Source organism: Amblyomma maculatum, chromosome 7 (assembly GCF_055883805.1).
Source record: "Amblyomma maculatum isolate TAMU_Amacu chromosome 7, ASM5588380v1, whole genome shotgun sequence".
Classification (NCBI taxonomy): Eukaryota; Metazoa; Arthropoda; class Arachnida; order Ixodida; family Ixodidae; genus Amblyomma; species Amblyomma maculatum.
The window spans coordinates 86,933,293-86,945,554 of record NC_139350.1 but is presented as its reverse complement, the minus strand read 5'-3'; the positions used below and the strand labels follow the sequence as shown (position 1 = coordinate 86,945,554).

Here is a 12,262-nt window from a genome sequence, read left to right as displayed (position 1 = left end):
ATGAAGCTTTTGGAAGCCTACATGCATGACCTAGTAGTCAACGGGAAGCCTTGCAAGGTACTGCGCGATTCGGCCGCAACGATGGATGTTGTCCATCCGGCGTATGTGTCGCCTTCCGACTATACAGGACAGTGTGCATGGATCCGCCAGGTAGTGGAGGAACAGAGTGTGTGCTTGCCAATCGCGAACGTGGTCATCGAGGGCCCTTTCGGCGAGTTAGCAACCGAGGCTGCCGTTTCAGGAAAGCTTCCTAAGTGCTATCCGTATTTGTTTTCCATCCAATCGGACATGCTGTTGCGAAAGAGGGGCATCCTTTTCGGAGACAGAGTTGTGCAAGCCTTAACACATTCAAAGGCGCGAGAACTAGCTACACTGCTCATTCCAGAAAATTCCGCGGCGGAGGAAACGGCAGTGGTCGATGCGGAAGATAGCGGGTCAGAAAACTTTGAGAGCGAGGCAACTCAGATAAGTCAACTTGAAAGTGAGCTTGATGAGACGCGGAATGAGGACGTTCTTGAGAGTAACTTCTTGCCGCCAGTGTCTAGTAATCTCACGAGACTTCTAAGTGGAACCCGAGAGGACTTAGCTATGGAGCAAGTCAATGACCCCAAGATACAGGAGATAAGGGAGCGCCACCGCGCCACTAAGACAGCAAAGAATATTTCTTTCGAGATGAGAAAGGGAGTGCTGTATCGCTTATTCAAGGATAAGCGCGGAGTAGAGCGGGACCAATTAGTCGTTCCCCAAAAGTACCGCGAAGACTTACTGCGACTTTCCCATGGCAGCTCGTGGTCATGTCACCTTGGAATAAGGAAAACAAAGCAGAGGCTGTTGCAAGAATAATATTGGCCTGGATGTTTTAAGGACACGGAAAATTTTGTACGGTCATGCGACACGTGCGAGCGGGTTGGAAAGGCGCGAGATAAGTGGAAAGCTCCAATGGTGTTAGTACCAATCATTACCGAGCCGTTTCACTGGTTAGTAATAGATGTAGTTGGGCCACTTCCTGTCACAGAGTCAGGGTACCGTTATATCCTCACTATGTTATGCCCAGCCACAAAGTTTCTAGAGGAGGTTCCGCTGCGCGAGGTGACGTCCGAGAGTGTAGTGGATTCGCTGCTGTCAGTGTTTGCACGAGTTGGATTCCCTTCTTAGGTCCAAAGTGATCAGGGTAGCGTTTTCACAAGTGTCCTCACCACCTCATTTCTCGAGCGATGCGGCATTAAGGTAGTGCACAGCTCGATCCACCATCCGCAGAGCAACAGCGTAGAAAGATGGCATTCTGTTCTCAAACGCGTCCTGAGGGGACTGTGCTATGAAAACAAGCGCGAGTGGTATACCCGCCTGCCTGCAGAACTTTTCGCTTTGCGGTCAGTGGCGCACGAATCCACAGGATTTAGCCCAGCAGAGTTGGTGTGCGGAAGTGCACTGCGCTCACCTTTGCGAATGGTGCGCGAAGCCTGGGAGGGGCGCGGAGAAGACCCAAGAGTAGTAGAATTCATTCTGAACCTCCTGAATCGCTTACATAACACTAAGGAACTCGTTGAAGCCAGCATGAAGTCAGCCCAGGCTCGTTCCAAAGTGTACTATGATAAGTTAGCCCGTCAAAAGACGTTTCGTATTGGGGACCAGGTGATGTTGCTGAGAGGTTCAAGGCAGAATAAGCTCTATGTATAGTGGGAAGGACCTGCTGAAGTCGTTGCAAAGCTTTCTAACACTAACTACGCAGTGAAAATCCCCGGTAGGCGTAAAGAAGTGCGCATTTATCATTGCAATCTTATGAAGCCTTATGTGCAGAGGGAAGCCGTGGTAAATCTAACGTTAAACCTTCCCGAGGAGATGGGTGACAACTTGATTTGCCTCAGCGGAGAAGAAAGCAACGCTCAGGAGCTTCTAAAAAAGACGGAGCAGAGAGGAGAACTAAAGAAATCTCAGCTGTCCGATCTGGGCGAGCTAATAACAGAGTTTGAGGCCTACTTCGTGGACAGGACAGGCAGGACTGATTTGACTGAGCACGATATTGAGCTGACTTCAGACGTGCCAGTGCGATCAAGGTGCTACCGATTTTCTCCAAGGCGTAGAGAAATTCTGGATAGGGAAGTAACTCGCATGCTGGAATTGGGAGTAATAAAACCCTCGGAAAGCGATTATGCTTCGCCTATGATCTTGGTCGAAGCTCCAGGTAAAGACCCTATAGGCCTGTGGTAGACTACCGAAAGCTAAATTCTCTCACCAGGGATCAAATGTATCCTATTCCGAATATCGAGGAGAGAGTACAACAGGTCAGTCGAGCGGCCTATGTGACTACGCTGAACCTTACTCGAGGATACTGGCAAGTACCACCCACTGAACGCGCCAGCAGATACGCGGCTTTCGTCATTCCAAAGGGCAGCTACCAGCCAACAATGATGAATTTCGGGCTCAAAAATGCTCCATTTTGTTTTTCCCGACTCATGGATAGGGTTTTAAAGGGGTGTGAAACATTCGCGGTGCCCTATGTAGATGACATTGCGGTTTTTTCCGAGTCATGGGCGGACCATATGGTACATCTAAGAGCTGTACTGAGCATTTTTCGTCAAGCTGTGCTAACCGTAAAGGCCGAGAAATGTTGCCTGGCAAGAGCGACCGTGGACAACTTGGGTCACAATGTAGGTCACGGTTTCAGGAAACCCAGCGAGATTAAGATTTCTGCGGTAGCAGACTACCCGCGGCCGAGCACGAAGACGGAAATTCGGGCATTCCTGGGGCTGACGGGATACTAAAATCACTACATCCCTAACTATTCAGCTTTGGCTAGCCCCCTGACCGACGCTCTCCGCAGGACAGAACCGACAAATGTAGTCTGGGACGAACAAAAGGAAGCCTCCTTCTTAAACCTGAAGGCTGTGCTGATTAGCCGTCCGGTATTGCGAGCTCCAGACTACGACCGAGAATTCACGGTCCAGTGTGATGCAAGTGATCGAGGGCTAGGTGCTGTTCTCTGCCAGAGGGATGACGACGGTAATGAACATCCCGTGCTCTACCTGAGCAGAAAACTGAGCTCTAGAGAGACGGCTTATTGCGCGTCAGAGAAAGAGTGCGCTTGCATTGTATGGGCCATTCAAAAATTGCAGTGCTATCTTGGAGGGGCCAAATTCACCGTAAAGACGGACCATTGTCCCCTGGCTTGGCTGCAAACTGCGACATCGAAGAACAGTCGCCTTCTGAGGTGGAGCTTGATTTTACAGCAGTACAATTTTGAAATACGATACAAAAAGGGGAAGTTAAATGGGAATGCGGACGCGCTTAGCCGCTGTTTCTAAGCGGTCCGAGGTGCTCCTCACCATGCATCCAAATTGATACTCAGGTTCTTTTTTTTTTCGTGCGCTTGTATATATATGACTATGTAAAGCAGCACGTTTGGTTTTCTAGGCATACGTGAGACCTGAGCGTCTTGAGTGTGGGCTTTTCTCGGACAACGATGGCAGTTTTCTTTTGACCTGGTCTCTTCAGACAGGAGCCGAGTGCTTGATTTGACATGTGGTTGAGTTTCAGAGACAGCTCAAGCAATTTGGCCTACGACAATCAAGACAACGCTACAAGCGACAGCGAGCTTCAAGCGTTCATGTGCAGACCATTTAGTCTTCTTTTCGTGCAGCAGCTGCGACTGCTGCCCTTCGTGACTCTTCTGGCGGGGGAGGAGGCTGTTGTGACCGTGCATGGTCCGCGCTTGCGCGCACTATTGTGCGCCTGTGGGCATGGTATTGATATGTGCTGTTTGTGCAAGGGCTCTAAGTGAGCGTGTTCACATGAATCTTTTTGTGTGAGCATGCTTTGCTTTGTCGTGACCCTACAACTGCCAAGTTGGCCCTGTCAAGGGAACGTCAAGAAAAATACAAAGAAACGTCGCCCTGTGAGAAATAGCCGGAAGTGCTTTTGTTCAACTGTTCATCCTTCCCGTCGAGAGGCGCTATTGTCAAATGAGGAATGCCTATTGTCCAAAGGAGACGATCGGAGTGACACGTCCGCTGACGTACAGGAGAAGAAAGGAGCATGAGGATTACGGCCATTAGAGGATTTCCCGTGAATGCAGAAAAGAGTTGCAATTGCCGGAAAGGGACAATGCTGGGAGCAGTATTCGTGGCGCGCACGTACACTTGGGTTTCTGAGAAGGAAATCCACTTGCCGAAACCAACATAGCGGATCTTTGTAGAAGAATCGAAATTTACCTCCTCGCCATTCCAAAGCTCTACCCGACAACAAGTGACCACGCCCGACGAAACAATACTGGACCAATCAGTGCATCAGACCATATCAGTGCAGTGATGTGTTCGATTGGTTGCCGATATCTCAGGGGTGTGGCCTGGAACCGATTGGTCAGCATCTTCAGAGAGGGGCTGGGCATAGGGGATTTAAGGACGTTGCAGAGCACGAAATGACGCTCGCAGCCCTGGGTAAAAACGGCTCATCCAGACGCTTCTCGCTATGAACTCTTAACGCTTGCCATTTTGCTGATATACCCTTTTTTCATGAAAATAAGTTTTCTCAAAGTGCCATTAACCCTGCTTGTATATATTTTACCAACTTCGAAGATTCAATCCTTGATCAACCCGGAGTCTCTGCACGCTACCAAGTGAAGGCCGGGTCGACTTAGTCCCAGCGTCACGACAGTGCGCACTCGGATAGTTTCAAGTTTGGACCAGCAGCGCCTGAATTACGAGCTTGGAGCAATAGATTCGCCTGGCTCGTTCACATTTGAGCATTCGGAGGCGCGAGCGGGCGAAATCCGCTTCCGCCGACACGCTCCTTCGTACACACTTCTGAGCCAATATATCGCCGCCGTCGCCGCTTCCTGCGAGCTCCCGTTAACCCTTACCGGACCGCTCGACTGCAGCTACGTACGCCACGAAAAGCATACATATGCTAAGTGCCGAAGGAAGAACGCATTATGATTCCATTGTTCACTAATTCATGGCACATCTGACCCACATACTGGGGCAACAAGAGCTTCAACGTGCTATTTGCAGACATCGCAAACAAAAGGGGCATACTTGCCGCTCATACCAAGGAGAGCGTCGATCTATTGCGCTGGTCGCCTGCGAAAAAAAGGGCCTCGGGTAGAAAGTAAAAACTAAAAATAATGAAGCACCACAAATACATTACACAAGGTAAAAAAAAAAAATTGATTTGTAAAAGAAAGAACCGCCAGTAATAGTTGGATGCGAACTCGCCACTGCTTGCTCCGTAACATTCGGCGCTAACCGCTCGGCTACGCCGTGCCACAGGAACCCCGGAAATATTTCTGCACTTTACGTCATGGTCGCATTTACAATAGAGCATGTTTCTGCTGCCGGTCTAAAAATTACAACTTGACCATCGGAGCATGCTGCCTGCTCTCACGACTTGCAACTAATGTTCTGGATGCCTATGCGCACTATATTGGGCACTGGATCCATTTTAAAATGTGGAATTTTACAGCACTGGGAAATTTAGTGGCGCCGGCTCTTCGGTCATGCTCTGCAACCGTGGACGTAATTTTCGCTGAACACGGAGCTGTAGCACAAACCTTGAAGGAAAAAAGTACGACGAAGCTTCAAAACCGGCAAGCGCAGCAGCGAGGGCACTATTTTTCTGGTAACTAAATGTTATTTGTATGTAAACATTTCGGGAAGCGTTGCGATGACCGAGGGCTCGGTTTGTTTATACACAATGAAGAAGGAGCGCAAAAGCTTGAGAAACATGTAAAGTATTACTACCGCACGATCGCGCTTATTTCGCATGCTAGCAAGGTGATGTTGAAAATCCTCCAAGGAAGGCTGCAGCAGTATGTGGATCGGGAGCTTCCGAACGTGCAAGCTGGGTTTCGCAAGGGCAGAGGAACTAGAGACCAAATTGCCAACCTTCGCTGGATCTTGGAAAAAGCAAGAGAGTTCCAGAAACCCATCTACTTCTGCTTTATTGATTATGCGAAAGCGTTTGACTGCGTAGATCACAGCAGATTGTGGCAAGCTCTCCAAGAGATGGGAGTTCCAATTCACCTCATTTGTCTCCTCAGGAACCTGTGTGAAGGACAAGAGGCCACAGTCAGAACTGGGCATGGTCTTACTGATTGGTTTCCGATTGAGAAAGGAGTGAGGCAAGGCTGCATACGGTCGCCATGCCTATTTACCTATATGCAGAGTGCATCTTGAGGAAGGCCGGTCTGGACGAGTCATCAGCTGGAGTGAAGACTGCTGGAAAACGTATCAACAACCTTAGATATGCGGATAATACCACTTTAATGGCAGAAAGTGAAGTGGAACTCAAGAGACTTCTGATGCGCGTACAAGAAGAGAGTGAGAAGTTTGGGCTTAAACGGAACATCAAAAAGACAAAGATCATGGCGTCTTGCCCTATCAATTGTCCTGGAGCATCAATGGACAAGAAGTGGAAGCTGTGACAGATTTTCTCTTCTTGGGCTCCAAGGTTACCTCGGAAGGAGACTGCAGCCATGAAATTAGGAGACGCCTGCTTCTGGGAAAGAGAGCGATGGTTAGCCTTGACCGCCTAGTAAAGAGCAGAGACATTAGTCTGCCAACCAAGATCCGTACAACTCGTGCTATGGTCTTTCCAGTTTGATGTATGGATGCGAGAGTTGGACTGTGAAAAAGGCTGACCGCCGAAGAATTGACGCGTTTGAAATGTGGTCTGGCGAAGACTCTTGAGAATTCCTTGGACTGCCAGAAGATCAAATCAGTCAATATTGTCGACCATAAACCCCGACTGCTCATTGGAGGGTCAAATTCTAAAGTTAAAGCTCAGCTACTTTAGTCATCTGATGAGAAGAGAGGAGTCGCTGGAGAAAGGTTTGATGTTGGGAAAGGTTGAGGGTCGCCGGAGAAGGGGTAGGCAGCGAACGCGATGGTTACATGGCATCCTCGAGGCACTGCAGATGAAGTTATGTGATGTTAGGAAGATAGTGAGAGACCGGAAAGCGTGGCGTGACATGGTCCATAGGGTCACGAAGAGTCGGACACGACTGAACGACTGAACTGAACTGATTGTGCATTACAAGCGTCTATGTTTTGTTTTGTTCTGCCTTTATGGTCCCATCGCTCGGTAAATTACTGTCTTCATTGTTTTATTTATTTCGGCTGTGGCCGTCATTCCGAGTACGCTGTTGCCATGTTGGCCCCTGAAAAATGCTAACCGGTCGACGCCGCGGGCCGCGCCAGCTCGCTAGCAATCACGGAGTCTCCGCTTACGTCATAGTGTGCGTCACTCTACTCCGACTGCGTAGTCTGAGGGAACGGTTTGAATTCGACCGGCGGGAACAAGAAAAAAACCTCAACTTCTTATCGCAATCTCTCAGCAATTATTCGATTTTTTGCTGCCGGATATGCGGCGACAGTGTCACCAAATGTAGTTTATTAGATTTTCATAGCATCTTTGGGTGTCTTTAGTGTCCCTTTAACGAGCTGGTGAACCATACAAGTGCAGACAGCACCTACGCTCGTGTTGTGTCTTTCTACTCATTGGTCCTCGTTTTTTTTTTTTTTTTTGCGCTACGTTCAATACGAACAATATTCAACTCGCTTAACTTTCAACACTACTGAGAAATTCAAAACAAGCATATGCCCGGGTTCGGACTACAATAAATTCAGCACACTATGTCCAAACATTATTCACACGTCGCATAATTGAAACTGGCGGCTGTTGTATGTGCAGGGTGGTAGTAGCCAACGCCAGTGCGCTTTCTGTACGATGAGTAACGCTTCCGTCCGATACAGAAGGCGTGATTGCAATTTAAGGGAAAAGCATGCACCATTTACTTATGCCCGCGCCTGTACATACTGTTATATTGATAACGACATACATACACATTGGCTTGCACCCGTTGGTGAGCAAAATAAAGTACATGATTGTATGCGTACAGTCATGAGCAAAAGTGGTATACAACACTCAGCCAGTGACGGAGCTCGGGATAATTGAATAGAAATGCCATATAGCGATAGCGACAGGGACACTGCCACTGTTGTCTCGATCCAAGATAGAGATTGTTGGATGAAGTCGCGAAGTAGTTTTCCCGAGCTCCGCCACCGGCTGAGTGTTGTATACAACTTTTGCTCACGACTGTACATAATTAAAAACCGAGGAAATCGGAAAAATACCTATAAAAACTACAGAAAACAGGAAATAGTTAGGGACATGAGAAAATCGTATATAGAAACTAATAAACAACAGGAACAAACGCTAAATCATTTAAGCCAAATCACATTCCAACAAAAACATTTCGAAGGCCTTTCTTTGGCACGCAGGTGACATATCGGTATCCTGATGTTCAAATTATTTACCACTGATGGAAAGGTATGTTCTCAGGACAGCAGGGGATAGTTTTTACGGGGTGTCGGAACGTGTTATTTCTCCAGATGCTGGGTTTTATAAACCAGCAAGAAATAGCCGAAGTAGCCCAGAAGACTGCTTAAGAGCAAAGTACCCGTGGCATAATCGCTGGCCCAAATATGAGAGCTCTCAGGGAATGCTATTTCGGCATCTCGTTGGCCATGTACAATCAAAATACGAGGAGAACAGAGTGGCGAGCGCAGTCAGGAATGCGAAGTCTCATGTTGAAACATGTGTAAACGGACGACAGAAAGGCTAGTCGCATGCACAGGCGCTGATGTACGCTACAGGTTCTGACTCGCAAGCTCTCCACGATATTCCCGCTCTGTTGTGGTTGCTATAGGCGGTCGGTGAAGCGGCGCCGCTCTCATTTCAGTCTTTAGAATCGGCTACTGTCTGCAGATTTCTGGAGTGATGACATCGCAAAGCACAGCCTCTTTCCCCCGAAACTGGAAGCGCATGACCGTCGCGCTTTGCGCCGTGCTGCCGCCGAAAGCCGATGGGAATGGTCTGCATCAGGCGCGTGTGCTAAAACAGCAGTCGGACGTCCTCATTCCGCATGCTCTTTGCCGACGAATCTCCGGAAGTTGGTACTAGGATACGTTGATCTCCCCTGTCGCAGTGCTTCACAAAGTGTGGCGCCCACATTCTCACAGCTACCCTCTAAGTGGAAAAAAAGACTGTTACAATGTCTATGCGGTGGAAAATTAGGTGAGTCTATGAGGTTAAGAAGTTCGCAAGGGTTAACTGGATGCACCTAGCACAGGACCGGGTTAATTGGAGAAAAATGGGAAAGGCCTTCACCCTGCGGTGGGTATAGTCCGACTGATGGTGATGATGATGCTCTTCACCTTGCCGACAAGAGGCTGAAACCACACTCCCTTGTGCGAGAGTGCCATTTCGACGTAGTGTTTGCCGAATGGAACTGTTACTATTCGTCACCGCCATGTGCGACAACCGACGCGGCCGCAGCGCAGCATCAGGCAAAGCAGCGAGCAATTCGGCCATTTCGGCGCCGTCCGGTCGGCCGCCAACGCTTCCTCCCGCGGGCGTGTCTCGGCATGCCGAGTTTGCACGCGCCGAATGTGTGTGTGTGTGTGCAAACGCTGGCCAAGCCCGGCGCTCGAGAGAGAGTGCGTCGCCCACGCCCGTCTGCTGGACGTGGAGGAGCTTCTATGGCGCCACTGACAATTGAGTCATCTCGTCTTATCAGACACGAAGTTTCACCCTTTCCCTGTGAATTGACAAGCCGACTTCCCGAAGAGTGGGAGAATACTTGGGAGGCGTCGCAGAGACGACGCCAGACACCAGCTGTGTGAGCGTGTCAGTTTTCTCTCCGGGTCAGCTTCTCTGCCCGTTCCTTCACGATGTTGTATTAAACGTTAGTTTTGTTAGAAGACGCCTCGCCTTTGATGGGACAGTTGATGCCGTCCGCCGAGCCATGGAGCCTCCAAGCCAACGCTACCGATGGGGCTGCGACCCGCATGTAACAACTGGCGGCAGCGGTGCGATACCCAGGCGAAAGCCAAACTCTAACAGACTGCAGATATATCATGGAAACCGACATTTTTCGCCTCCCACGATCACACTCATGACTGAATGGCACGTATTCTGTCCCGTGCGATGTTCCTCATGCTTATCTGTGAAAAAAGATGCCCGCTAAACGAAAGACGTATAGTTCGACAGGCCCGAGCAAGGCTACCAGGAAAGTCCGCCACGACCAGCATGAGACGAACGAGCACTTCAAACTGAAGTGAAGATGGTATTTTTGCGTCTGTCCCCGAAGTATCACCTTGTCCGGATGAAAGCGTTTGTTTAATTTAGTACCTGTGGGGTACCCCATAGTAACTGGACACACCATTCAAATCATGTTTCCGCTCCTTCTGCATTTTCGACTGGCAGGAAAAGGGGTCAGAGCACCATTCCTGAAAAAAGTGAATACAGGAAAAAATTCGCCAACATAGAAATTGTAACGGCGAAAGCAATGTCAACTGAATACCCGCAGGGTGCGTTGGGAAACTAGAGAGTGAACTGGAATTTTCGAAGAGCCCCTATATAATAACACGAGCCCGAATATACATTTCCTAGCCTGAACGAAACCTTAATTTCCTTCGCTCGTTTGAAAAAACAAACATTAACCCATGCTATTACTCAGCGGCTTATTCATGTTGTCACAGTTTATTTTTTCTTCTTGGACTCACACAAAACGGTCCTAATGCTTCTTGTTCACCACAGAGTCAAACTTAAATTTAACAGTTCCTGATAGGTAAAAATGAGCGTTTTAATTAAAAAATGAGCCTGAATCAATCATGCAAGGCAGACATGCCTGAACTTATCAGTTGCCGGTCAGGTAATGTGATTAGCTGCTCTTGGATAAAATTTCGAAGTCCCGGAAAATGTATCTTGCAAGTCTATATATTTCTTTTACACTAATAACGTAATCTGCTTCAAGCTCTGAAATTTAATTGCACTCAACTCGCATGCTAAGTAACTCGGGGAATGAACTGCAAATAATTATTGATGACCTAGACAGGAAAAGTAGAAAGGTAGGCTTAAAAATCAATATGCAGAAGACTAAGGTAATGTTCAACAGCCTCGGGAAGGAACAGCAGTTTACATTAGGTAGCGAAGCGCTGGAAGTAGTAGGCGAATATGTCTACTTAGGATAGGTAGTAAGCGCAGATCCGGACCATGAAAAGAAAACAAGAAGAATAAGATTGGGATGGAGCGCATTTGGTAAGCACTCGCAGATTATGACTAGCAGCTTACCGGTATCGCTCAAGAGGAAAGTATACAACAGTTGCATCTCACCTGTACTCACCTATGGGGCTGAAACGTGGAGGCCAACAAAAAGGGTTCGACTTAAGTTGAGGACAACGGAGAGGGCTATGGAGCGAAAAATGATAGGTGTAACATTAAGAGATAGGAAACGTGCAGTGTGGGTCAGAGAAAATAACTCGGGTTACTGACATTTTAGTGGAAATTAAGAAGAAGAAATGGGCAGGGGCAGGACATGTAGTGCGAAGAGAGGATAACCGATGGTCGCTTAGGGTAACAAACTGGATTCCAAGGGAAGGAAAGCGTAGTAGGGGGCGGCAGAAAGTTAGGTGTGCGGATGAGGTTAGAGGTTCGCAGAGGACAAGTGGATGCAGCTAGCACAGCACCGGATTAATTGGAGAAATATGGGCGAGGCCTTCGCCCAGTAGTGGGTATAGTCAGGCTGATGATGATGATGATGATGAAGTCGCAAGCCAGTCAAGTAGAAGTAGGCCACATCAGCTTGTTCACTGTGTTAGGGTTTTGAAGTTTCAGCAATATTTCAGAGCATCTATGAAGAGCACCTCGGCTATATACTCTTGGCGAATTGTAGGTTACGAACAATGTTTCTCTTTCCCATTCCGGCTTGTCTTTCCGGAGTTAATACCTTGAGACGATCTTTTTTCAGTTCCATGTAGTTGCCGAAGAATAGGCTGGGCTCCGGTCCGGGAATGCCGTATCTCTTGAGTAGGCCCTGCTTATGACGTCTGCTGGCAACCCACATAGCAAATGCCACGACGGCGGCCACCACCGCACAAATGACGACCTCTGGTGAAATAGCTCTCGTCTCCATCTTCGAGCTCGTGCGCTCTACCTGTGGTTGACAACATCGAACAAACTTAATGTTAGACGCAAGTATGACATGGAAAATTATCTTTTAAACACTCATTGAACTTTGTTCGATAAGCCTGGTCGCACCCTTCTTTGGCGGTAAAAATTTCCACTAACCCTAGTTTGCCTAGTCCTGGCTAAATGGAATGAATGCAAGAGACGGCGACATAACTTAAAAACATTAGCTAAGAGCTGCCCCTATTTTACGATGTAGAGCGGACAGCTCGCCCCAGCACATCTTGAGATCATTTTG

General features: G+C 48.3%; 1 protein-coding gene across 1 annotated transcript in view; it reads right to left on the bottom strand.

Moving 5' to 3' along the window:
- The window catches only part of LOC146183884 (cytochrome P450 3A8-like), a 47,581-nt gene extending 35,610 nt beyond the window's left edge, over nucleotides 1–11,971 (bottom strand). Inside the window, exon 1 of the mRNA XM_084608433.1 lies at nucleotides 11,786–11,971. Coding sequence (XP_084464559.1) covers nucleotides 11,786–11,971 — 186 coding nt within the window. The remainder of the gene's footprint in view (nucleotides 1–11,785) is intronic.
- Between the last annotated feature and the right edge of the window lie 291 nt (nucleotides 11,972–12,262).